General features: G+C 41.3%; 1 protein-coding gene across 12 annotated transcripts in view; it reads right to left on the bottom strand.

The window, feature by feature from the left end:
• Positions 1–22,950, bottom strand: part of cnot4b (CCR4-NOT transcription complex, subunit 4b) — a 182,259-nt gene that overhangs the window by 15,700 nt on the left and 143,609 nt on the right. For all 12 annotated transcript variants that reach the window (XM_069903203.1, XM_069903206.1, XM_069903207.1 and 9 more), the window contains one exon: positions 20,842–21,339. In XM_069903203.1, coding sequence (XP_069759304.1) covers positions 20,842–21,339 — 498 coding nt within the window. The remainder of the gene's footprint in view (positions 1–20,841; positions 21,340–22,950) is intronic.

Raw genomic sequence — 22,950 nt, 5'->3', positions numbered from 1 at the left:
AAGGAAGTAATGTTGAAAAGGTACAATGCTTCAACTGGGCTCAACTGAGGGCAGAGTGCGGTTCTACTCTTGAAGACTTCTACAGGTGTACCGTGGAGAACATTCTGGCTGGTTGTATCATTGCCTGGTACTGAGGTGCGAAAACTCAGCCTGCGACATCACAGCCATCAGCTTTCACTACTTCAAGAACAAAGCGGTGTCTTAAGAAAACAGCCTCTATCCTCAAAAACTTCCACCACCCATTTATTCTGCTACCACTGGGAAAAAGATTCAGGAGCCTGAAGACAAGCACTCAGCAGCACAAGGACAGCTTCTTCCCCATTGCCATCCTGAATGAACAATGAACCACAGACACTGTCCTACCTTTCCCTTACACTATTTTTATTTATTTTGTAGGGTGATTTATATAAATGTTTGCCTTGTGATGATGCTACAAAACAACACATTTCATGACCTATTTATGACAATAAATTCTGATTACCACCTTATAATGTGATGGCTATAGCAAGCATATGAAGAAGATTTACAAAGTTGATGCCAAGTTTGGAGAAGATAAGTTAAGAAAACAATTGGCGAGGCAGGCACTGCTTTCTTCAGAAGTGGCACCTCATGGAAAATTTAATAGCGATGTACAAAATTATTAGTGCCCTATTTCCCTTGGTAGAAACCTCAAATATCTGAACAGCACTGAATTAACCCAAAGGTAGGATCAGAAGGGAACTGTGAAAAAAAAAATCAAGCAGAGTGGAAGAGGTTTGAAAGTCAGGACGAATGAAGAAAACCATTTTGAATGACCACTCAGCAGTTGTCTACAGTTCTTTACACATCTTCCAATTTTCTTCAATGGGCTGTTTCACATTCGTTTTTTCGCAAGGCATTTTGAAAGATCATCCAAAATGCATCCATTATCTTTGCAGTCAATAATTCATGAACATAGTACGATAAAGGGTCTTCACCCTACAATGCTGCACCGACCCATACAAACCTACCCCATGATCAATCTAACCATTCCCTCCCTTAAAGCCCATAACACTCCATTTTAATTGCATCCATATGCTTATCTAAGTATTCCAGAGTACAAACACAGAATTTTCAGGTCCAGATTTGTGTGGTTTTAAATCTCTGAAATGTCATTAATATCAGAATGAGAAGCTTTCAGTGTCATTGAACAGTGGGTTTCTCTCTCAACCTGTTACTTTGTCTTACACAAAGACAGCTATACAATTTGTTTTATGCTTCCAGCATTTTAATACATTATTTATCCTGTCTCTACAACCATCAACCCCATATTTTCACTACACTATTTTTGAAACTGCGGAACATTCATAATCTATTTTTACACTCCTTGATAATTTACTCTCAATCCATCAAACATCATTCTATTTTTCAGTTCCTAAAGCTCTTCTAATCCATGGGTTTACTACTCATTTCAGCAAAATTATTAACCTTTTTTTTATATAATGCAATTGATAGAAACAAATGGATTATCATTTAGTGTTTTTATTTTTCAATGGAGAGTACATATATTGAGAAATTTCAAGTATTAAAATATCTGCCATTATTTGCTGTCAAAGCTCGTGGTTTAATTTCCTCGATGCCTACACTAATGCACATCCTCAACTGTACAATGAGTTGTACTTGAATTAAATGAATCTCCAATTGATCTGCAAGAACACTGCACGGATTTCATATCACATTGTGATCACCCTCCCCCAGAGAATCCCTTGTAACAAATTCATCCTGTTTGTATACCAGTTGATTCTATAATTGCTGTAGAAAATCTTGCCAAATTCATTTCATGAACTTTTTAAAATCACACTGCTTTGTCCCATCTAATATGAAGAGTGAAGTTCTCCATTACTGAATTCCCTAAGCCACAAGCCTTTCTTATGTTGATTAATGATCTACCCATTACTCATTTAAGGGGAGATGTAAACTGCTTCAAGGTATTTTTTTTGAACCTTGTACTTTACCTCCATTCTTGATTTTATCTCCAGGTTTTTCCAGGCCTAGTTAATTCCACACCTGTGATCATGCCAGCCAGCACTGTCTCTTTTGCTATTTATCTGTCCTTTCTAAACATCCAACTGTATTTACTTCCCCATTTTGGTCACCTTACACCAAAGAAGAGGTACAAGGACTGCCTAAAGAAAGCTCTTGGTGCCTGCCACATTGACCACCGCCAGTGGGCTGATCTCGCCTCAAACCGTGCATCTTGGCGCCTCACAGTTCGGCGGACAGAAACCTCCTTTGAAGAAGACCGCAGAGCCCACCTCACTGACAAAAGACAAAGGAGGAAAAACTCAACACCCAACCCCAACCAACAAATTTTCCCCTGCAACCGTGTCTGCCTGTCCCACATCGGACTTGTCAGCCACAAAGGAGCCTGCAGCTGATGTGGACATTTACCCCTCCATAAATCTTCATCCGCGAAGCCAAGCCAAAGAAAGAACCTACACTCCCAGTACATTTTGAATGGTGGCTGGAAACCTGAGCCTCCGGTGAGAACCCACGCAGATGCAGGGAGAACGTACAAGCTCATTAGAGCTGGTGCTGTAAAGGCATTGTGTTAACCGCTATGTCAACCATACCGCTCATTTTGCTTCACTTGTACTACTCAACTTGCTGCACATTTCTGAGAGGTTTTGTGCACCTTCAGTTATTATTTTGTGAATACACTATTTTGACACATCTTGCTACCATTAAACATTTACATCAGGGGTGTCAAACTCAAATTCACGGAGGGCCAAAATTAAAAACTTGGACTAGGTCGAGGGCCGAACTAAATATTTATTGAAAATTTTCAACAACATCTGCATGTTTTCTCTTCTTTCAACATATGTAATGTTAAACTTTTTCTTATTAAAATAAATGTTTAATAATAGTTTTGGATAAACTCTTTCATTGTCATTGTTATTGTCATTGGCCCATTTCCTTTAGCGTCTGAAACCGTGCACATGACAAGTCAATGAGGGATGATTAAAGCAGTGGTCTTCAAACTTTTTCTTTCCACCCACAGACCACCTTAAGCAATCCCTTACTAATCACAGAGCACCAATGGCACAGGGACGCGAGTGGAAAGAAAAAGGTTGAGAACTGTTGTATTGTGGTAACTCCACATCTGATTAGGTTAATTGTTAGGCAAGTGGTCAGAGAAGGACCCCACCCCAAGAAAGGCTTAAATCACAGGAACAAAATAAGCTTCCGTCTCACTGCTCCCAATCTTACACACAGTCCTGATGTGGAATGTGGGGTCGCAGCTTCACGTTCACCTGAGTTCAGGTGCTGTCTGTGTGGAGTTTGTAGGTCGGTCGCCTGACGAAGGCACCCGAACCCCCCGTTGAAACGCCGGCATCCGGGGCGGTGGAGGAATTGGCTGAGAAGAGCGCGTTGCTCCCACCCCCCTCCCATGGTTGGAGAGGGATTAAACTGCGATCTCACGGCGCCGGGCTTGTCTCCAACAAAAGGAGCGGGAGGCAGGGTCCGCCGCGCACGGAGCGAGGGAGAAGGCATCACCAATGAGACGTTCGGTCCGGCGTCACCGCTGAAGCGCAGACCCAGCGAGGATGGTCCCCAACTCCAGCCGTGTCTGTGTGTCCGGGAGCTGGGCGGGTTGAGTGCGGCGCTCCGATCCCCGGGATTCGGGACTCTGAGATCCCTCCACACCTCCGCCGTCTTCATTTTCACCTTCAGTGTGCATGCGCTATACTGGCGCAGCAGCCAGCGGGCCAACTCTAATATATACTTAATATGATCTTGCGGGCCAAATATAATTATATCGCGGGCCAAATTTGGCCCTCGGGCCAGAGTTTGACATGTGTGATTTACATGATCTCACTATCACTCAAATTGATAACTCGCCCTAAAGTTTCTTTCATTCCCCCCCCCACCCAAAGTAAAATCTTCAACATTAAACTCCATATCCAAATATACTGTGAGCCATAATCCTTTTCACCCGATCCTCCAAAATATTAGCTTAATGCCAGGTCTTTTTAAATTAACATTTTTCAGGAGTATGATGGTCAATTAAATATTTTTGAAGGTGGTTGAGTGCCCTCTTCTTGAACTAATGCAGTCCTTCTGGCTAAGGCGTTTCCATAATATTTTGGGTTGGAGGTTTCAGGGTTTCAATTTAGTGTCAAGGAAGGGCAGGCAACATGTTTCAAAGTCAGGATGGTGAGGGGGAACCAACAAGTTCCATTGAAGCAGTGTGGGTGAGTAAATAGTGCATTCTATAGATGACAAAAACTATAACCATTGCACAATGGCATTGGACGAGATGAATATTGTGGAGATGAATTGGGTGCCAATCAAGTGAGCTCTTTTGTCCAAGCCAGCGTCTGCTTCCTGAGTATGTGGGATCTGCAGTCAACCAGATAAGTAATTTCATCCCAATCCTGTCAATGCAACGTGGAGAGTAATAAGGCTTTAATGTGTCTTGGATGTCATTCATTGCAAATTATCCATCCCCTGGCCAACTCTTGTAGTTTAAAAAAAAAGACTGGTTCAGTTGAGATAGTCAATAGTAATCCCAATATTCTGATGAGGAGAAACTCTGCAATGTTAATGCCATTGAATGTCAGGGATGAACATTCAGGCTCCCTTGCTAGAGATGGACACTTTTTACAGCTTAATTATTTCTCTCCTCTTATCAGCTCATAACTACATACAGATTAAGAGCTGCTCCATTTGCTCATGCATTAGAAGGAACACCTTGCAGTAAGTGAAAATCCCCATGATGGAAAAGTCATTGATGAAGCAAAAGACAGTTGAACTTAGGACAATACTCCAAGAAACTCCTGCCGTGGTGTCCTGGAAACAGGATATCTTGCTTCCAACAACCATCTTCTGTGCAAGGAACAATTTCAACTACTAAAGTGCTTCCCCCTTGATGCCCACCGATTCCAGTATGACACCAGCTCCCAAATGCCACAGTTAAATAATGCCTGTTGTCAAGGTCTATGTTTGGACAACAGCTGAGAAATCTGGAGCTGAGTGACTCCAGTAAACTTGGTTAATGCAGCTTGTTACTGGATTATCCAGGACACTAGTCCCTGCCATGTTTAAATGAACTTTTTCCAATAGAATTGTTCTCAAGCCGTAGCATGAATGCCATTGACCAATAAGATGAAAGCTCTTTCTTTGTGACATGTGCATTTAACATCAGATCCATTCAAATTCACAGCAAATAGGCAAGTAGCTGCAGCATTCCAGACATTTAAACTACACATTCTTCATTCTGAATTCATCCTCGGGTCCTCTTATCTCAGCAGAATCGATTTGCTTTTGGCCAAAATCACAACTGGATCTCATTCAATCTTTTCCCCAGCCCTAAAATGCCTTGGCACTAGGAAGACGGACTCCCAGCAGGACTGCATAGAACACAATCATCCATCAGTCCCTTTCTACAGTACAATTTTCAACAATTCAGTGTCAAGATGTTTGTTGAGATGAAAAATATAAATTGGATGCTGCAAAAGGTGAGAGTCATAAATAAAAACAGAAAATGTGAGATGTACAGAGTAGCTGTTGAAAAACATATCAGTTGTGATTAATAAGTTCCGACTATCTTCTTTTAGACTGTATCAACCAAATGCCTCATTTCCAAGATCACAGACATACTTTTTGCTCCATGCAACTTAAAGTATACTTTTATTTTACTTCATTCAGCTCAGATTAAAAGTTAATTACCAAAAGCAAATTTATTTCTCCTTATTGTCTGATTTGTTGCATATTTCCAGCAATTTTTTTAAATTTTAGATTTCAGAATCTTCAATGTTTTACATTTAGAGTGAACCAAGTGTTCATCAAGGACAAGGGCAGTGGATGATTGGAATTTGGACAAGACAGGGGTGGGTGGGGGGGTGATGCTGTCACACAAACGAGAGTAGCAAGCTGCCAGAAAACTATAGAGAGGAAACAGGTTTCAGTGTTAGCATGGCTGAGATGAAGAGAAAGGTATGAGGAGGGAAGACTGCATTGCTTTTAGTCTGAGTTACTGCACATTTCTGGAGGCTTCAAAGACCTTGTGGCAAGATGTTCTTCTGGTGGGCTCTCTTTCGTTCTGACTTAACTTGCAAGCTCCCACAACTATCAGTTACTGAGCATCATAAGGGCTGGCAAACGTCGGGAGGCTGTTTGTATTAAGGCCATTTTGAACATTGAATGTGTCTTGCCAATGCAAGTCAGACTTCTACCTGAACCTCCTTTGAAAATGGCTGGTTGCAGGAACTCCATTGTAGAACCTTTGACTTAGTCACAGTAAACCCAAGATTCAATAAGGGTAATTTTTAAAGCTGGAATTTAATACTTTTTTCAGATGGCCATTGAACTACTGAGATGCAGTTTCAATATTTCCACAATCACACAGCATAATTAAATGTCAAGATTCAGTTTTTGTAGAAAAGCCATTCGTTTTTTTTTTGTAAATACAAATAAAACAGGCATTTCACTGCAGGATACCTAGGATAATTCCGAGATTACCAGTTCTAACCACAGCTCAGTTGGGGGGCTTCTGCCACAGAGGAAAACCCATTTCCGCAGAGCCCAGAAATCTAGGCCGACGTGAATACTGAACTACTGCGGAAGTGCAGCACTTTGAAGATCACAAACTGTGCTGCAGCCTTGCCCAGGTGAGCCGTAAGTTTTCCATGGTTATATTCAACTCCCAGTGCACTTGACGAGACTGATTTTCTGGCCGTCTCATTGGTGCTTGTAGAAGCAATGCTATGCAAAAATTGGCATTCACATTTCATACATTACAAAAATGACAGCTCCTGAAAAATGCCGACATTTGTCCTCAGAGACAATATACTATGGACACAGCATACACCTGTCATTTGATATCACACAATAGCCAATTTAAATGCTGACTACAGCTTCAACCAACACTGCAGCCCTCTCTCATTATATGAATTGCAGTGTGGTCCAACCAAGAGATAGGGAATGTGATAATACCAATAAATTCTACCCAAAACATATTCAAGCAGGAAAAAGTTCCACCCCAAATACACTTACTAAAGCAAAATTATCCCAATAACTGCCACCAATTGATAGTCAAAGCCAAAATTGAGCCAGATGGACTATTAAAGTATTTCAGTCGAGGACACACAAAAAAATCAATGTTCAAAAGAATGGAGAAGCACAAAGTAGCTCAAAAGCAATGCTTGAAAAGCCATTCACCACATCACTAGCACCCAGACAACATTATTCCAGGCAATTCATCTTGAGAACTGACCTCTTTTTGGCACTAGTTCTAGGCAAGTTTGAAACTCCACTATTGGATCCATCTCCTTGTAACAGTTTTGCTCCACTCTAGGTAGTCACCACATACATAAGTACCCTCTACTGGAAATATTCTTGAGGTCGAGTTGCACTGTGGTAAATGGCTGACATCAAAACTCAGGATCTTCCTGACCAAATATAGTTGGTGCCTACAGGAATCAATTTAATGTACTACACAGCAGTAATTAGATATTCTTGGCTTTTTAAAAAAAAAGAAAGCATGCTATGGCACGAAAGGAGACCATTAGATCCATGCCAACTTCTAGCAGAGCATCCCACTAGTCCCATTCTTTTATAGCCCTGCAGCTTATTCTCTTAACTCTCTTTTGGCTCTTTTCAATGACTGAAAATCGATGGTAAATTAACCCATAGCATGCCTTTGGAACATAGACAGAAATCTATGTGGCAAATGCTACAGCGTGTGAAAGATCAGCATAGAATCCAAATCCCTTGAATCTGAAGTAGCCGCTCTCTATCTCCCTCAATTTACATTTATTCCTGGTCCTCAGGCATTGGAACCAGCACATGAAATAAGCTCAGTGATAATTTCATCCTTCGCTTTGTTTGCAAAACAAAATTCTTTGGCCCAAAAGACTAGAACCAAGAGTACTGGTTTGCATCTAGACCATACATTTGATGGCATGAGCAATTTGTGATCCAAGATGATCAGCATCAACGTGGCTCATCCACAGAGCATTGCTGCCCATCTACACTTCCACCCAGGAACAACCCTGACACCAGGTGATAAATGCTCTCCAGTTGGCTGATTTTGTTGCAACAAGCCTGAAGTGACCTGAATGAGAAAGGGAGAACAGGACAGATAAACAAGCACAGCCCCCAGGTTATGGAGGCAGTCTTCTACAGCTACAACCTTGCTTACCTTTGATCTGGTGCACAAGTTACCTCAATTAAGTACTTGGGGGTACTTTCTCTGTACCTCTCTGTCACAGAAGGCCCCTTTGTTTCTCTGTCCCTCACATGATATTATTTATATTGTATTGATGTCAAACATTACAATAGTATAATCTTACAATACATGCAGGCGGATTCTCGAGACATGAATACGAAGTGATATTCATCGTACAAGCAGCAGGGTTTCAATTTGATTTGGACATCATGTTTGGCACACAAAGGCCTGTTCCTGTGCTGTACTCTTCCATGTTCCAAATTCATTTGTCACTTCTCCCTCAACAGATGCTGCCGAATCTGCATTCTCAGATTAAATGGTTTATACACAAAAATATATTTGACATTATTCTTTGAGGTGTTAGCAGATTGAGAAAATGCTTTCTAACATGAGACAAGGAGGTAATGATGTTAAAGAAAGTGTAATTGAGATAGAAGCAGCTGGTGGAGTTCCAACCACTGTAGCCCATGGAGTTAATGTTTCTAATGAAATGGAACAGGATGTCATTAACATTTATGGTTAATTCTGACAAAGTTAACGACTAAAAGGATCGATGACCTTGACAGAGTCTTGGGACAAATATTTGAGCTAAAAATAAGCGACGGATTTTAATTTTATATCTGGTAATTGTAAACAGCTGTGCAGGATGGTGGCTCGCTTTGCCATTGCCCATTTTAAATGCAGGATGACAGCTCCCAGTAGCAGCAGAGAGACAATGAGATTGAAAGGCCATGACTATCTAGTTCTGCAGTAATACACTTTGGCAGGATTTAAAGTCAAATGATATTTTAACATGTGCTTCACTTTGGGTTCATTTTCACTGTAACAGAAATATTCAGTGGAAGGAGGTGCAGAAAGCAAACAAGAGGAATATTTTATGGGAGTACCTCACCTTCCTTCAGTATTTTGTCTTGTAAACAGACTGTGCTTACTCACCAGTTATTTTAAACAGTTGAATACTCTGGGTCCAGCTAACAAGTTACTTGGACAAATTATATCAATAACGATGTTGGCAAGAAACAAACCAAGGGTAGGAGACAACTAACCAGAAGGATAGTCTGGCAGTGCCACCGTTAGCATGACTTCCATACAGTCAGTAATGCTCCCTCGCAGTTCCAGGGTTTGACCCTCTAGTCAGCTGCCGTCTGTGACCATGTAGGCTTCCAGATTCGGATTTCAGATTTATTGTCAGAGTACATGCACAACATCACATAAAACATGGAGATTCTTTTCTCTGCAGGTGTGGTAGAATTACCCCTAATTGGTCGTGCAAATACTGTACACAGGGTATATATGAGAACAAAGAACTGTACATAATGAATATAAACAAACTGACTGTGCCATACAGAAAGAACAAAAGAAAAACAATAAAGTGTACAAGAGTCCTTAAGTGAGTCTCTGACTGAGTTTGTCGTTGAGGAATCTGATGGTGGAGTAGCAGCACCAGTTCCTGTACCTGGTGATGCGAGTCTTGTGGTGCCTATACCTTTTTCCTGATGGCAGCAGCAAGAACAGAGCATGCGCTGGGTGTCGTGCGTCTTTGATGAATCCTGTTGCTCTCCAATGGCAGTGTTCCCTGTAGGTGTACTCAATAGTGGGGAGGGTTTTGCCTGTGATGTCCTGGGCCATGCGCTCTACCTTTTGGAGGGCTTTACTCTCAGGGGTAGTGGTATCATTCCAGACAATGATGAAGCTGATCAGCACACATTCCATCATACATCTGTAGAAAAATGCCAGGGTTTCTGGTATCATACCAAACTTCCACAACCTACCGAGGAAGTTGAGGCACTGATGTGCTTTCTTCACGATGCCATTGGTGCAGAGGGTCCAGGAAAGATCCTCCAAGATAGTGACTCTCAAGAACTTAATTTGCTCACCTTTTCCACATCTGATCCTCCAGTAATCACTGGATTGTCCACCTCTGGCTTTCCCTCCCTGAAGTCAAGAATCAGCTCCTTAGTTTTGGTGATATTGAATGCAAGCTAGTTGTTATTGGTGCACCATTCAGCCAAATTTTGAACTCCATCCTATATGCTGACATCCCCTTCCTTCATACAACCCACTACCGAGGTAACATCAGCAAATTTGGAGATGGGGTTATTATTGTACTGAGCCACACAGTCATAGGTGTAAAGTGAGTAAAGCAGGGGGCTAAGAACACAGCCCTGTGGTGCTCCAGTACTGATGGAGATTGTGGAGGAAATGTTCTTACCAATCCTCAATGACTGTGGTCTGAAGGTGAGGAAATTCATGATCCAATTACACAGTGGGGTGTTAACACCCAGGTCTTGGAATTTGCTGATTAGTTTTGAGGGGATGATGGTGTTAAATCCCGAACTATAGTCGATAAAGAGCATCTTGATGTATGCATCTTTGCTGTCCAGGTGTTCCAGGGCTTTGTGTAGAGCCAGTGAGATGGCATCTGCCGTAAACTTGTTACTATGATAGGTGAACTGGAATGTATCCATATCACTGCTCAGACAGGAGTGGATCTGCTTCAATCACTGTTGATGTAAGTGCTACTGGTCGATAGTCATTAAGGCAGGTTACCACAATCACCGTTATGATTGACATCTGTTTGAAACAGATGGGTACCGTGCCCCAATGGACTGAGATATTGAAGATATCCATAAATACATTGGTAAATTGGCAGATTTTTAATACTTGACCAGGTACTCCATCTGGGTTTGATGCTTTCCTCGGATTCACTCTCCTGAAGGCAGCAGATATGGACAGGATGGGATCATCAAGGGACATGGGGGCGCAGAGGGGTGGTTCGTTGCTGTTACAGTCGTCAAATCAGATGTAGAAGTCATTGAGATCCTCTGGAAGAGAAGCTTTGCTGTCTGCTTCTTCACCAGATTTGGTTTTGTAACAGGCCCTGCCACAGCTGTTGGGTGTCCCTGGTTGTTTCCATTTTCATCCGGAATCTCCACTTCGTCCAGGATATAGCTTTCTGCAGGTCATACTTGATTCTACTGTACTGATCTGGATCTCCGGACTTAAATGCCTGTGATCTGGCTCTCATCAGGTTTTGGATTTCATTGTTCATCCGGGGCTTCTGGTTGGGGAAAACCCTGAATGATTTGGTGGAGACACATTCATCCACAGCTATTTTCATAAAGTCTGTGACAGCCGCAGTGTACACCTTGAGATTCTCCCAATCCATTGACTCGAGGAAGTCCTGTAACCGTTCTTCAGGCTCCTGTGTCCACCTTCTAGCTGTTATGATCTCTGGAGCCTCTCTTTTTAGGATCTGCCTGTATGAAGGCAGAAGGAGCACAGCCAGGTGATCTGACTTGCCAAAGTGTGGTCTCAGGAAAGAACAGTAGGCCTTCCTTATCTTGGTGTAGCAATGATCGAGCGTGCTGGATGATGAACTGGTTTCCTGTTACATCCTAATGATATGCTGGCAAGTTGACTGGCCACTGCAAATTGTCCCTTTGTGTAGGTTGATGGGAAAAATCATGAGGGCTGGCAGGATGTGAGAGAACAATGATATGGGATTGTATAGGCTTCATTTATGTTGCAATTAGTTTTTTTCTATATTAATAATCAACCAGTTCTAAAAAAAAGACTCCCCGATTGTTCTTGACATCATTACAGTGACTGAGTATTCATCATTATCATCCTGAAGATCACATCTAACCTGAAGCATCTACAAATCACACCAGGTGCATGGTCTCTACTTGTCTGTACCAGCACAACACCACAAGTAGATTGTACAGAGCAAACCAGTCTGGCGTTCTGCTTATTACCCTAAATATTCCTTCCCTAAAAACCCATGCAATTTGACTGCAGTGTACACTACTGCAGTTATTGCCCAGGCCACTAACAATCCCTCACAAATTTGTGACCTCTTCCACCAAGGACAAGGGAAGCGAGTTCACGTCAACATCACCATCTACAGGTTGTCTTCCAAACAGCACAAACTTGAAATGCAATTATTGATCTCTCATGGTGCTGGGACATCCCAGAGCTCAGTGTCCAACAGTAAGTACAAAGGAAACACCTTCACAGAAAGATTATAATGTGCCATGTAGAAGCTCACCATCACTTTAAGGAATGACTATAAATACTGGTCTTTAAAGTGATGCCCACATGCAAAAAAAAATGAACAATTACAATCTGCCTTTCCATTAATCCTACAATCTCATTTCCAGTGCCACCATTCTCCATAGTATTAACAGTATTTTTGGTTGAAATAAAAATAGAGCAAATGGTGCACTAAACACCCACTCAACTATTGGAGGCAGGTTATATGACATATGACAGAAAACTAACATCTTTGGAAAAGAACAAGCTCAAATTACAGAGCCAGAGGGCAAGGGCACAGCATTAAAAAAAAGGAAATCTGTGCAGCAGTCGAGTTCACAAAGTCACCAGAGAAAGGCAGAACTGGATCTATGGAACTGTCAAAGTGAGTTTTACTCCAGCATTTACAAGTTGGGAGCAAGTTGCTCCATTTCTCAAGCAAATAAAAGCCAGAAGCAATCTTTTTCCAAGTGAATTTATGAAATATATGCAATAATATACATTAGAAATGGTTCAAATGGATCCTCTAGGATTAGGTGTTCTGAAATAAATGATGTTAATTTTGTTGATTGATGCTGCATAGCACACCTGAAAGAACAAAACCCACAGATAACTCACAGGGCACACTAATACTATCATGTTCCACCTCATAACTCAACTGCTCAGCACAATTTGATAAATTTTAAAGTTAGTTCATTGAAACATAAATATTTCTCAAAGCAAAAGAAACAAGCAACTTTTCTGAAACCTGCAACTAACCTGCATCAGTTTTTGGATGAGCATCTGAAGTGCATTTGCAATCAATTAATTTAAATGACTGGTCCAATCAAGTTTCTGGTCAATGGTTACTCCCAGAATATTAATGTTAAGAGAATTTATTTTCATGGGCAATCCCTTCATCAATTTGTACAAATGTACATTTCACTGCTTTACAAGAAGGATGTGCCTATGGAGAGGATGCAGAAGTGGTTCAACAGGTGTTGCTTGGATTGGAGGATATTAGCTGCAAGGAGTTGAAAAGAACATGGATTGTTTCCTCTGCAGCTCTGGAAGTTGAGGGGCAACCTAACAGATGCAAATAAAATTATGGAAGCATTGATACAGTAGATAGCCAGTCTTGTTCCAATTCTAGAAATGTCAAGTATTGGAGAGCAGTTTTAAGAAGAGGTTTAAAGAAGATCGATAAGGCAGATTTTTTTCTCCCCCTGCCAGGGAACCAGATCCAGTTAAGAGGCTTTGAGCAGGGAATGAAGGGATATAGATGACATGCAGTTAAATTGGTGTCATGGTCAGTGCAGACCGTTCCTGTACAGCCCTCCCCTATGTGGTACGTTAGAAGTTAAACTCTCTTGTCGACAATGGCCATTGCCCAGTACTGGTAGCTCCTGTTAATGAGAGTTGCCATTTTTCAGACCATGTCATCTCAGCCTTGTTGTATCCAGCCACATGCTACTTCATTTTTTGAAGTCAAACACATTTTGCTGGGAAGAATTCAGCAGGGAAGAGCAGCATTAGAGGAAAAAGGATGGTTGATGACCCTCCATTTCCTTTTTCTCCCAATGATTCTGCTTGACCTGCTGTTCCTCCAGCACATTGCTTGGCTTCAGATTTCAGCATCTGTGGTGCCTTCATTTTGTGAATTGCTGCATCCCCACTTCTGACTGCATCATGGATGCTCAGACACTGCTGAGAAACTTCTGGATGTGGGGTCTGAGAGGTAACGCTAACTGCTAACAATTACAACCATCTCTGTGTTCAATGGTTTCAGTTTTGCACAGGATTTTCAACCCTAAGTTTCTCAATATCAAGGGTAGTCACACACCTTCACTTTAGGAATTCAACTGTTCCGCCCAGGCTTGAAGTAAGTGTTGATCAGAATGGTTCTGATCAACACCACACTAGCGCTCACAGATTATTAGCGAAAAAGTGTTGAGGTTGACATGTTTTCATGGAAGGGGTGGAAAAAAGGACAATTCACCAACATCAAGAAGTCGAATGAAGTTTGCTCACCATTGAGCGAGCTGAAAAGCTCTGTTAAATAGCCAGTTAGTGAAACGTGCAGCTTACAGGAACTATGATACATGACACTTTCAGGTGTATTTGGGAGGCACAAGCTTATGGCTGGAAGGGTCTGATACCATGCTGTATATACATTTTTTTAAAATGTGAAGACAAAATAGGGGAAGTTGCTGTAGAAATTGCACAGGAACTTGCATTGCTAGGATCCCAGAACAATTAGTATTAGATGACATACTGCAACAGTGAAGGACCAAGTAACTTGAATATGCACTTCATTAATGTCATTGGAGTGGTATAATGAAAGTAGTTCAATGAACCATCACTTTCCTTGTTTGCAAAGACACAAGCAAAGGATCAGGGGTTGACTAAAAATTGCAGGACCTTTGATCAATCTGGTATTAAAAATTAAGGTACACACCGCTGTATGCATCAAACTACATATCAAATGCCTCAAGCTGAATCATTTCTACCTGCTCTTGATTCTCTACACATTACCTCCATCTTGCATCCAAATTATGCGATTTCACCTCTGTTCTTCTGGAATCAAACTGCACCATTGTTGCAATTTTTTTTTTGATGTGTACATTGCATCAAATTACACCAGTCATTTAGTTCTTCCATGTTGTACTCTGCAAGCTGCACCACCACCTGTTTGTTCAGTGCTGTTCACTGCAATGTTCTCAATTACGTCAGATAGCCAAATTTAGCAAATATTTAAAATACATTAACCTTTATCATTCAAGATGCAATATACTTCACCTAATTCAAGGAAAATAGAAAGTTTAGGTACTTTAATTAATAAAACAGACTATTGCTTTACAGAGAAGAGGGAAAACACAAGCCATCTTTTCTATCTTTACTCCTTTATACCATATAACAATTGGGCCAACTTGGCCCTTCGGGTCCATGCCCAACACTTCCCACCTAATCCCACTGATACTCAACCAATAACCCTCCATTCCTTTCCCATCAATATGAATAATATCCAACTTCTTAAATGCTAGTATCGAGCCCGTCTCTGCCACTTCGTCTCAAAGCTCATTCCACACACCCACCACTGAGTAAGAAAAAAGTCCCCCCTCATGTTTTCTCTAAACCAGTGGTTCTCAACCTTTTTCTTTCCACTCACATACCATTTTAAGTATTCCTTATAGCATAGGTGCCCTGTGATTAGTAAAGGATTGCTTAAGGTGGTGTGTGGGTGGAAAGAAAAAGTTTGAAAACTGTTGTTTTTAATTATACCTCATTGACTCTTTATGTGCACTTTCAGAACTCCAAAGAAAATGGGCCAATGACAATTTTTCTCAAGCAAAATATTTCAGTAACAATTGGGTCTAGAGCAGATATTCAATCTTCCCTTCTCACTCACATACCACCTTAAGTAAACCCTTACTAATCACAGAGGACCGATGGCATAGGGCATATGATGTGACCCCCTCCACCAGATGCATCTTCCCTTCTCATCCTTCCACAAGATCCGCTCTCTCCATCCCTTCGTCCTCTCCTCCCTTCCCATGAATTGCCCCCTTGGCGCCTACCCCTGTGACTGCACGAAGTGCTACACTTGTGCTCACATCTCCTTCCCTCACTGCCATTTGGGGTCCAAAACAACCCTTCCAAGTGATTTCAGTTATGATTCTGCAGGGGTCATCTACTGCATCTGGTGCTCCCGTCGTGGCTTCCTCTGCACCAGAGAGGGTGGGTGCAGACTGGGAGATTGCCTCGTCGAGCAATTCAGCTCTGTCCTCCACAACAGCGGGGATCTCCCAGTGACAACCCATTTCAATTCGCCACTCCATTCCATTCCCATCTAACACGTTTGTCCATGGTCACATGAACAGCCAGACTGAAACCATCTGTGAATTGGAGGAACAACACTTCATATTCCAACTGGGCACCCTCCAACCATATGGCATTAACACCATCTTCTGCAGTTTCCATTAGCTCCCCCTCCCCATCTCTCCCCTTTCCCTCCTCTAGCTCCACTTCTCTCCCTCTTTTTATCTGTCTCCTTTCCTCCAGCTCTAAATTCACAGAGCCACCGCTTCCAATCAATTCCCATCCTCTGCTGTTCTCCTATCCATGTCACGTCTGTTGGTCTGTGCTCCTCCCCTGCACTCTTCTTCCCAGTCTTTTAATTCAGTCTGCTTTTTACTCATACCTTAAAGGGCTCATGCCTGAACTGTCAGTTATATATCTTTACTTCCTATGAATGCTGTGAGACATGCTGAGTTTTTCTAGCAATTCTGAGTTTTTACTATCATAAAGTAGCTATTTCCATAAAGAGAAAAAACAGCATCACTATTTTGTTTTAAACAGAAAAATTAAAGATTGTATTTGGAATTCAACTTGAAATCATCTACCAAACTTCAATAAAGGTACAACAGGAACAACTGCATACTATAGAAACCTCATTCATCAAAGGTATCATGTTGAAAGATAACTAATTAATCCTACTGTTTTTCAAAAGTTCCCCTCTCACAAGCATTTCTATTTGCCTTTAAAAGCCACCATCATATCTGCTTCACTTTCAGATATACATTGCACATTACAACTTGGGCCTTTCATTTCACATTGGCTCGCCTGGCAATTATACAAATTATCCTGCTATTGCTTATCAAGTCTGGGAAAATTTTCTACTTAGCTGCTCTACTGAAATAGGAAAATAATTGGGAATTCAAGCCTGCTCAAACATTCATTAGATCAATAGTGATCTTGCACCTCAGCCCCATTTTCTGACAAATTCCCAATATCCCTCTTTTTTAAAAAAAATCCATATTTATTTAAATATTCAATATTTTGAATAAACTCAGACCAAGTCCCCAGAGCCTTCCAGGGTAGAAAATTCTGCACATTCCGTATTCTCAAATGAAAGAAAAATGCCAGTCCTAAATTATCTTCTCTAAACTTGACAACCCTTGGTTCTTGAGGCACCACCAAACCCCCCTCCCCCCCCCCACCTCCCCCCTGCACCCCCGGCTAGCAGAAACATTCTCTCTGCATTCAGCCCGTCATATTCTGCAGGAAATGTGTAAGCTTCAATAAGATCATCCCACATTCTTCTTCAGAGAATACAGGGTTAATCAAGTCAATTCACCATCCTTACAAGCTGGTTGGGAATTTTGATCAGTCCCTCTGTGGCAAGCTTCTCCCCACCCCTTCATCATTGTGGTGAGCTTCATGTTCTTAGGAATAAGCATCACCAGCAAACTGGTAATGATCCAACCATGTCAATGCTTAGCCCAACAAAGCACATCGAAGACTCTCGTCTCTACCCAAGACCGCATGAAGATGCACAGATGTGAATGCAACTAAGGCAATCATACAAACTAACTTTCCTTTCAACAATTCCTCCCACTGTATCGGTAAGATGCCACATATTTAAAACATCTACCCCACCCTGGTCACACTTCTCTCCCATTCCATATGGCAGAAGACACACAAGCCAGAAAACACAAACCTCCACTTTCAGGGAAAGTTTCTTTCCCATTGTAATCAGACTCTTAAGTGATCTCCCATAGGTAAAAGATGATGCCCTTGAATGGTTTTAATTTACTTTGCATCCTGCACTTGCTCTTTGTAACTCTTTGTAACACTACACCAAGCACTGAGTTACTGTAACACTACGTTCTGCACTTTTGTTTTACTCCACTAGCTGTACTTAAGCATGGGTCATCTTGTCTAGGCTTCTCACTGTATTATGGTACATAGGACAATGAACTATTAAATTTAATATTTTCAACACTCCAAATCCCCTCTAGAGAATTTCTATTCCAGAATTAAGCCAAGTTCTTCATCTATCTCCACCTCAGTTCATCTCTTCCGTAAATTAGGGCCAACCTATGCTTCATAAAACATGACCAGAGCTGGCCACAATAATTGAGCCAAGCAGTAATCAGTGTTTTGTAAAAGTTTAACACAACTCTTTTGTTTTTGTAGCCATTTGCCAGTTCTCTGTACTTGCCATCCCTTCAAAATTGACCAACATCCAATCTACTGGAGGAACTCAGTAGGTCGAGCAGCACCATGGGAGAAAAAGAATGGATGACTTTTCGAAACAAGGAGGGTTATGAGCTGAAGCAAATATTCCTTTTCTGCCACAAATGTTGCTCAACCCCATGAGCTCCTCCAGCAGATTGTTTTTTGTGCCCTGATTCCAGCATCTGCAGTCTCTTGTGCCTCCCACGATTTATATTAGTTTGCCTTGTTCTTCCTTCAACACCATGCCCAAGTGCATACTTCCGTGGTGGGCAGGCCATTTCTGCAGTCTATCAATATCCACTGAAATTTGTCACCATCTTCATCAGATACAAAAAGACCAAAGAATCTTGAAAGAAATGGAAAGGCTCAAAGGATTGAAAGCAGAAAAATTTAGTGTGGCATGTTCTTCAAAGGAAATGCAAACTGTCACAACGAGTCTGGAAAAGTGACAGTTCAAATTCCACCAGACTTGCTGCCAAAGTTGGGGGCGGGGGGGGGGGGGGGGGGAAATAAAAGTAGAAATCATGTACAAAAGACAGATGCTGCTGGAAGCTTTCTGTTCACAGCTGACACTAATGAACCGATGTCAAACTGGGTCATTACAGAACCTTAAAACTGGAATGAATTTACAGAAATTTACATACTTCAATGGAAATATTCTTCTCCCTGGTACAGAACAAAAGAAGTTGATTGGCTTCCATATTATCTAAAGACAACCTTGCAATCCAGAGATGACAACTCAAGACGAATTGATTCATATTAAACTGTCCAGGCTTGCGTGCATGATAAAGTGAATCCCATCACTCCTCAAATGCTTTTGAAAACAATCATGTGTTACCAGCCTCATTACTTTTCAATGAACCCTGCTGACAAACGTCACGTGTGACCACCAGATATTAGCAGGGCAGTCTTCAGCAGAGATTTCTCAAGGGTCAGGGATTTTGTGGATGTTCACCTTGAAATTCACAACAAATGGGGACCAGAGACCATTGGAGGGTGGTCAGTGGCACTCATAGAATCATGATTCAACAAGAATTATCCATTTCACAGAAGAAGAGGGCAACTCAATTTTAATGTGAATAGAAGTACCAGAGGGCAACTGAACTACATCAATAAGAGAATTTCTTCAAGAGCCAAGGGGAAATAAATTACTATATTTCATAGTACATTGCAGTCCTTGGTGTTCATCAAGGCTGGACTCACCTTTTTACCTTCACCGGTGAATTATTTTCTCCAAAAATGTTGGCATTGCCATCTCTAATTGCAATAATTTGACCATTTTCTCAGAAATAGAACAGCTACAGCCCAGTGGCAATCAATTCAACTCTGAAGTGGCAGCACTATCTTGTGACTGAGACTCCAGTTTCCTGAAAATAATGCTGCAAATTTTTTTAATCAGCCCAGGATCAACAATTTCAAATCCTCTCTTGATCAATTGCCAGTTATGACATAATTGCGTGTGGGGGTAGGGAGGGGTGTTGATAAATTCAGATGGCTGATTGGGTAAATGGCCTTAGTGCTTTGCAAGGGAATTTGAAAAACAGACAATAATGCAGAGAAAATTCAATGCTTACAAACAGAGAATTGAGAACATGGTCAAGGTATTCTCTCCATGCAGTACATGGAAAGCATGAGCGATAATGAACAATTCACCCAATCAGGCAAATCTCAAATTGGTTTGGAAGTTCCAAAAATAATATATTGGGTTGACATTTGCACCAATCTGAAACTTTTAGTCAGAACAGTCTGCTTGTCCGATCATCCCCAATAATCGAAAGTTAGAATTACCCACTTGGAGAGGGTCACTCAATTGACTTTATCCACACTAGGAATGTGCCAATAGTTGTGCACCTTTAATCTCCTCCCCAATGATCAAATGACGAGGTTTACTCTGGTTAGATGAATAACATGTAGTGTGACAATTCAAAATTCATGACAGAAAAGGACAAACTTCTCTGATGTATTTTGCTTCTGGGTTTCTTTAAAATTAAGACTTTCCTTTTCAGCACAGGTTTCATGTATCGGATAAAAACAAAACCGAATAAGAACATGAAATCATGAAATATAACATCAATCCATATGTACAGCACACAGTAAAGTCATCTACAAGTTACAGTATCTCAACTTGCAGTGGCAGCTGTCAAACGGTGGCAAGAATAAAAATTTGAAGTCGACATTTCACTGAGCCCAGGGCCCTCCAAGTACTTTACCATCGACCATTCATTAATGTTGCTGTGACACTTGCGGCCAGCAACTCCTCATTGGACTGATCAGGAATGGGATTTTCCCCATTGTGGTAGGTAGGTTAATTGTAACACACTTACCCTGAAACTTAAAATCAATGATGTGGGTGAAATATTAACTGTAATCACCAGCTGAGCCAGTAAAGGAGCTACAAATACTGTAGGGATTGAGTTTACTAAAAGAAGCGATCAAAAGTCAAGTGACGCATAGTAAAATATTACAGCCTTTGCCGGATTAAAAAAAATTTTTTTTTTTTTTTAGGGCCATGACCATGTGCTCCTCAATCTGGCAGGTGGTTTCACATTTCCCTAACAAAACAAAGAACCTTAAAGTTAAATAGCAGCTACAATTATCCACCAGATGCCACCTACCTGATATAGGAATTCCACCAAGTCCTGTGCTATGCGGTGATATATTTAAGTCCAAGAAATTACTGTTTGAGGTGGGCGTTGCTGTGTGGTTCAAGTGCATCATGCTATTGTGTGGGTATGCCATCCATGGGTACCGTGCCTGCCCTGGAAAACTGAACGAGTTGTAGACAGCTCTGTGCTGAAAAGCAGGGAACCTCCGCGGTAAAACGGAGTTGGGGAAAGAGTTGCCTATGGAGTTGGTTGTTGTGGCAGAAGCTGGCGTTAAGAAGCCACCAATGCCTTTGTTTGCAGTTTGTGAAGGGGTTTGTAGTGCGGTGGGGGAAGTGAGGCCCACGTTGGAAGGCTGGTCCTGGACTGAAAGTTCCTTCTCTATCAGGTCTGCTAAGGCTTTCCTGGTGATGTCGAACGGGTCGAAACCCAGGTCATCCTCTTGCTGTTTGGAGGAGCCAAAACCAAAAGCTGCTTGCCAGTCTGTTGATGACGATACTGGGATTGTTTCTGGAATTTATCAAAGAAAAGGAGATATCAGTAAATGTTCCTATAAACATTTAAATAAACTAAGTGCATTACTTTCAATATGGGAAGAGTCCTTGTTGACACGAATGTTAATGAACAGAGGAGGACCAAGCGAAAAGTAAACCAGGAAAGGGAACAGTTTAAAAAGAACAAAGCCAGTTCCTTCACTATGTGGCAGTATACAGTCAGGGAGACTCTAGTTTCATACAAGGGAAAGCAGTTAATAGAAGGGTTGGGTAAAAGTCTAAAAAGGATTTTGTTGGAATTTATTTGGCTTTATCAACCATTTTCTTTCACTTGTTCCTTCTGATGAATATATCTAAGCTGACGAAGGTTTAATGGTGGGTGTATACGAGACTAAGAAAGTTGGGAGATCATGGTAGATGGGGAGCAAAGAGATTGGATAGTTAAATGAGTAAACAGAGAGGATTGAGGCTAATAGATTTGAACAACTAACTCCATGGTTGGTTTAGAGCTACACTGGCGCTTTTATATGGAAAGTAGCATTCGTAAAAGATCATTTTCCTTTTCTATGCAGTGGGCAGGGTAAACCCAGAAGCAACTTCTCAAACTACAGCTGACACAAAAGCATTTCAAACGTTCAATTTTTAAGTGCACGCATAGTTTTAAGTTCAGGAACAGAGTCACATGGAACAAATGGCCAATTCCACTCACTCAAGGAATATAGCAATATGCCAAATTCCTCAAAGGAACCAAGCACAACCACATTATTGTTAGACTTGAAGCATACTTCTTTGGAAGCTGCATACAAAAAGGTCTACACCAAATCATACAGTAGAAACCCATCAGCTGTTGGAAGATATGGAAATGGGGTTTCACATACATCATTATCTCTCGTGGTAACCAGGGTTCTGTATATTTTAAGGAAAAGAGTAAACTTAAAATATGTTATTCAACATACATGTGTTTCAAAGTTTAATTGGATCCTGCAAGTTGAAGCTCCTGCTGCTTTGTGTTTCAGAATGTAGGCACAGACACCAGTTGCCACATAGAAGTGGCTTAGCCTTGAGTAATGACTTCCATTGAGAGCTGGCAAGCACTCTCTTTAAGCCAATACCAGACTAAATACAGCCAGTCAGTCCACAGCCAATTAGGAGTTGTGCCTTCAGCAGAAAGCTGTCAATAATTTTGAAATCTGAGTTCAGCCACTGAATGGGAAAATGCACAAAGCTATAGGTTTGATTTTTTTTAAATCCTTTTCTGAAAGAAAGCTAACTGCTCCATTATTACTTGATGCATTACTCTTCATGTATGATAGTTTAAAATTGATTGAAGTTGCTAAATAAACTTAAATAGTTCCAGTTCCAATTCCTCATGACAACAGTTGATATAATTAAAATATATTTTGCTTGTGAATGGCTTTAGAAAATCCATGGATCATGGAACACAAATTCTCTCACCCCTGACTATTTTCAAAGAGAAGTCACAATGTGACATTATGGATTTCAGGAACACCCAAGAAGGTTGGAGGTGGGACTGGAGGGGTGAAGAGTAGATAGGAAGGCAGAAGGGAAAAAGTCAGTGTAGAGGCGGAGCAATAGGGGTAAACAGTTCAAAACAACACACACACCA

Source organism: Narcine bancroftii, chromosome 11 (genome assembly GCF_036971445.1).
Source record: "Narcine bancroftii isolate sNarBan1 chromosome 11, sNarBan1.hap1, whole genome shotgun sequence".
Taxonomy (NCBI): Eukaryota; Metazoa; Chordata; class Chondrichthyes; order Torpediniformes; family Narcinidae; genus Narcine; species Narcine bancroftii.
This window is presented reverse-complemented; position numbering and strand designations above follow the sequence as displayed.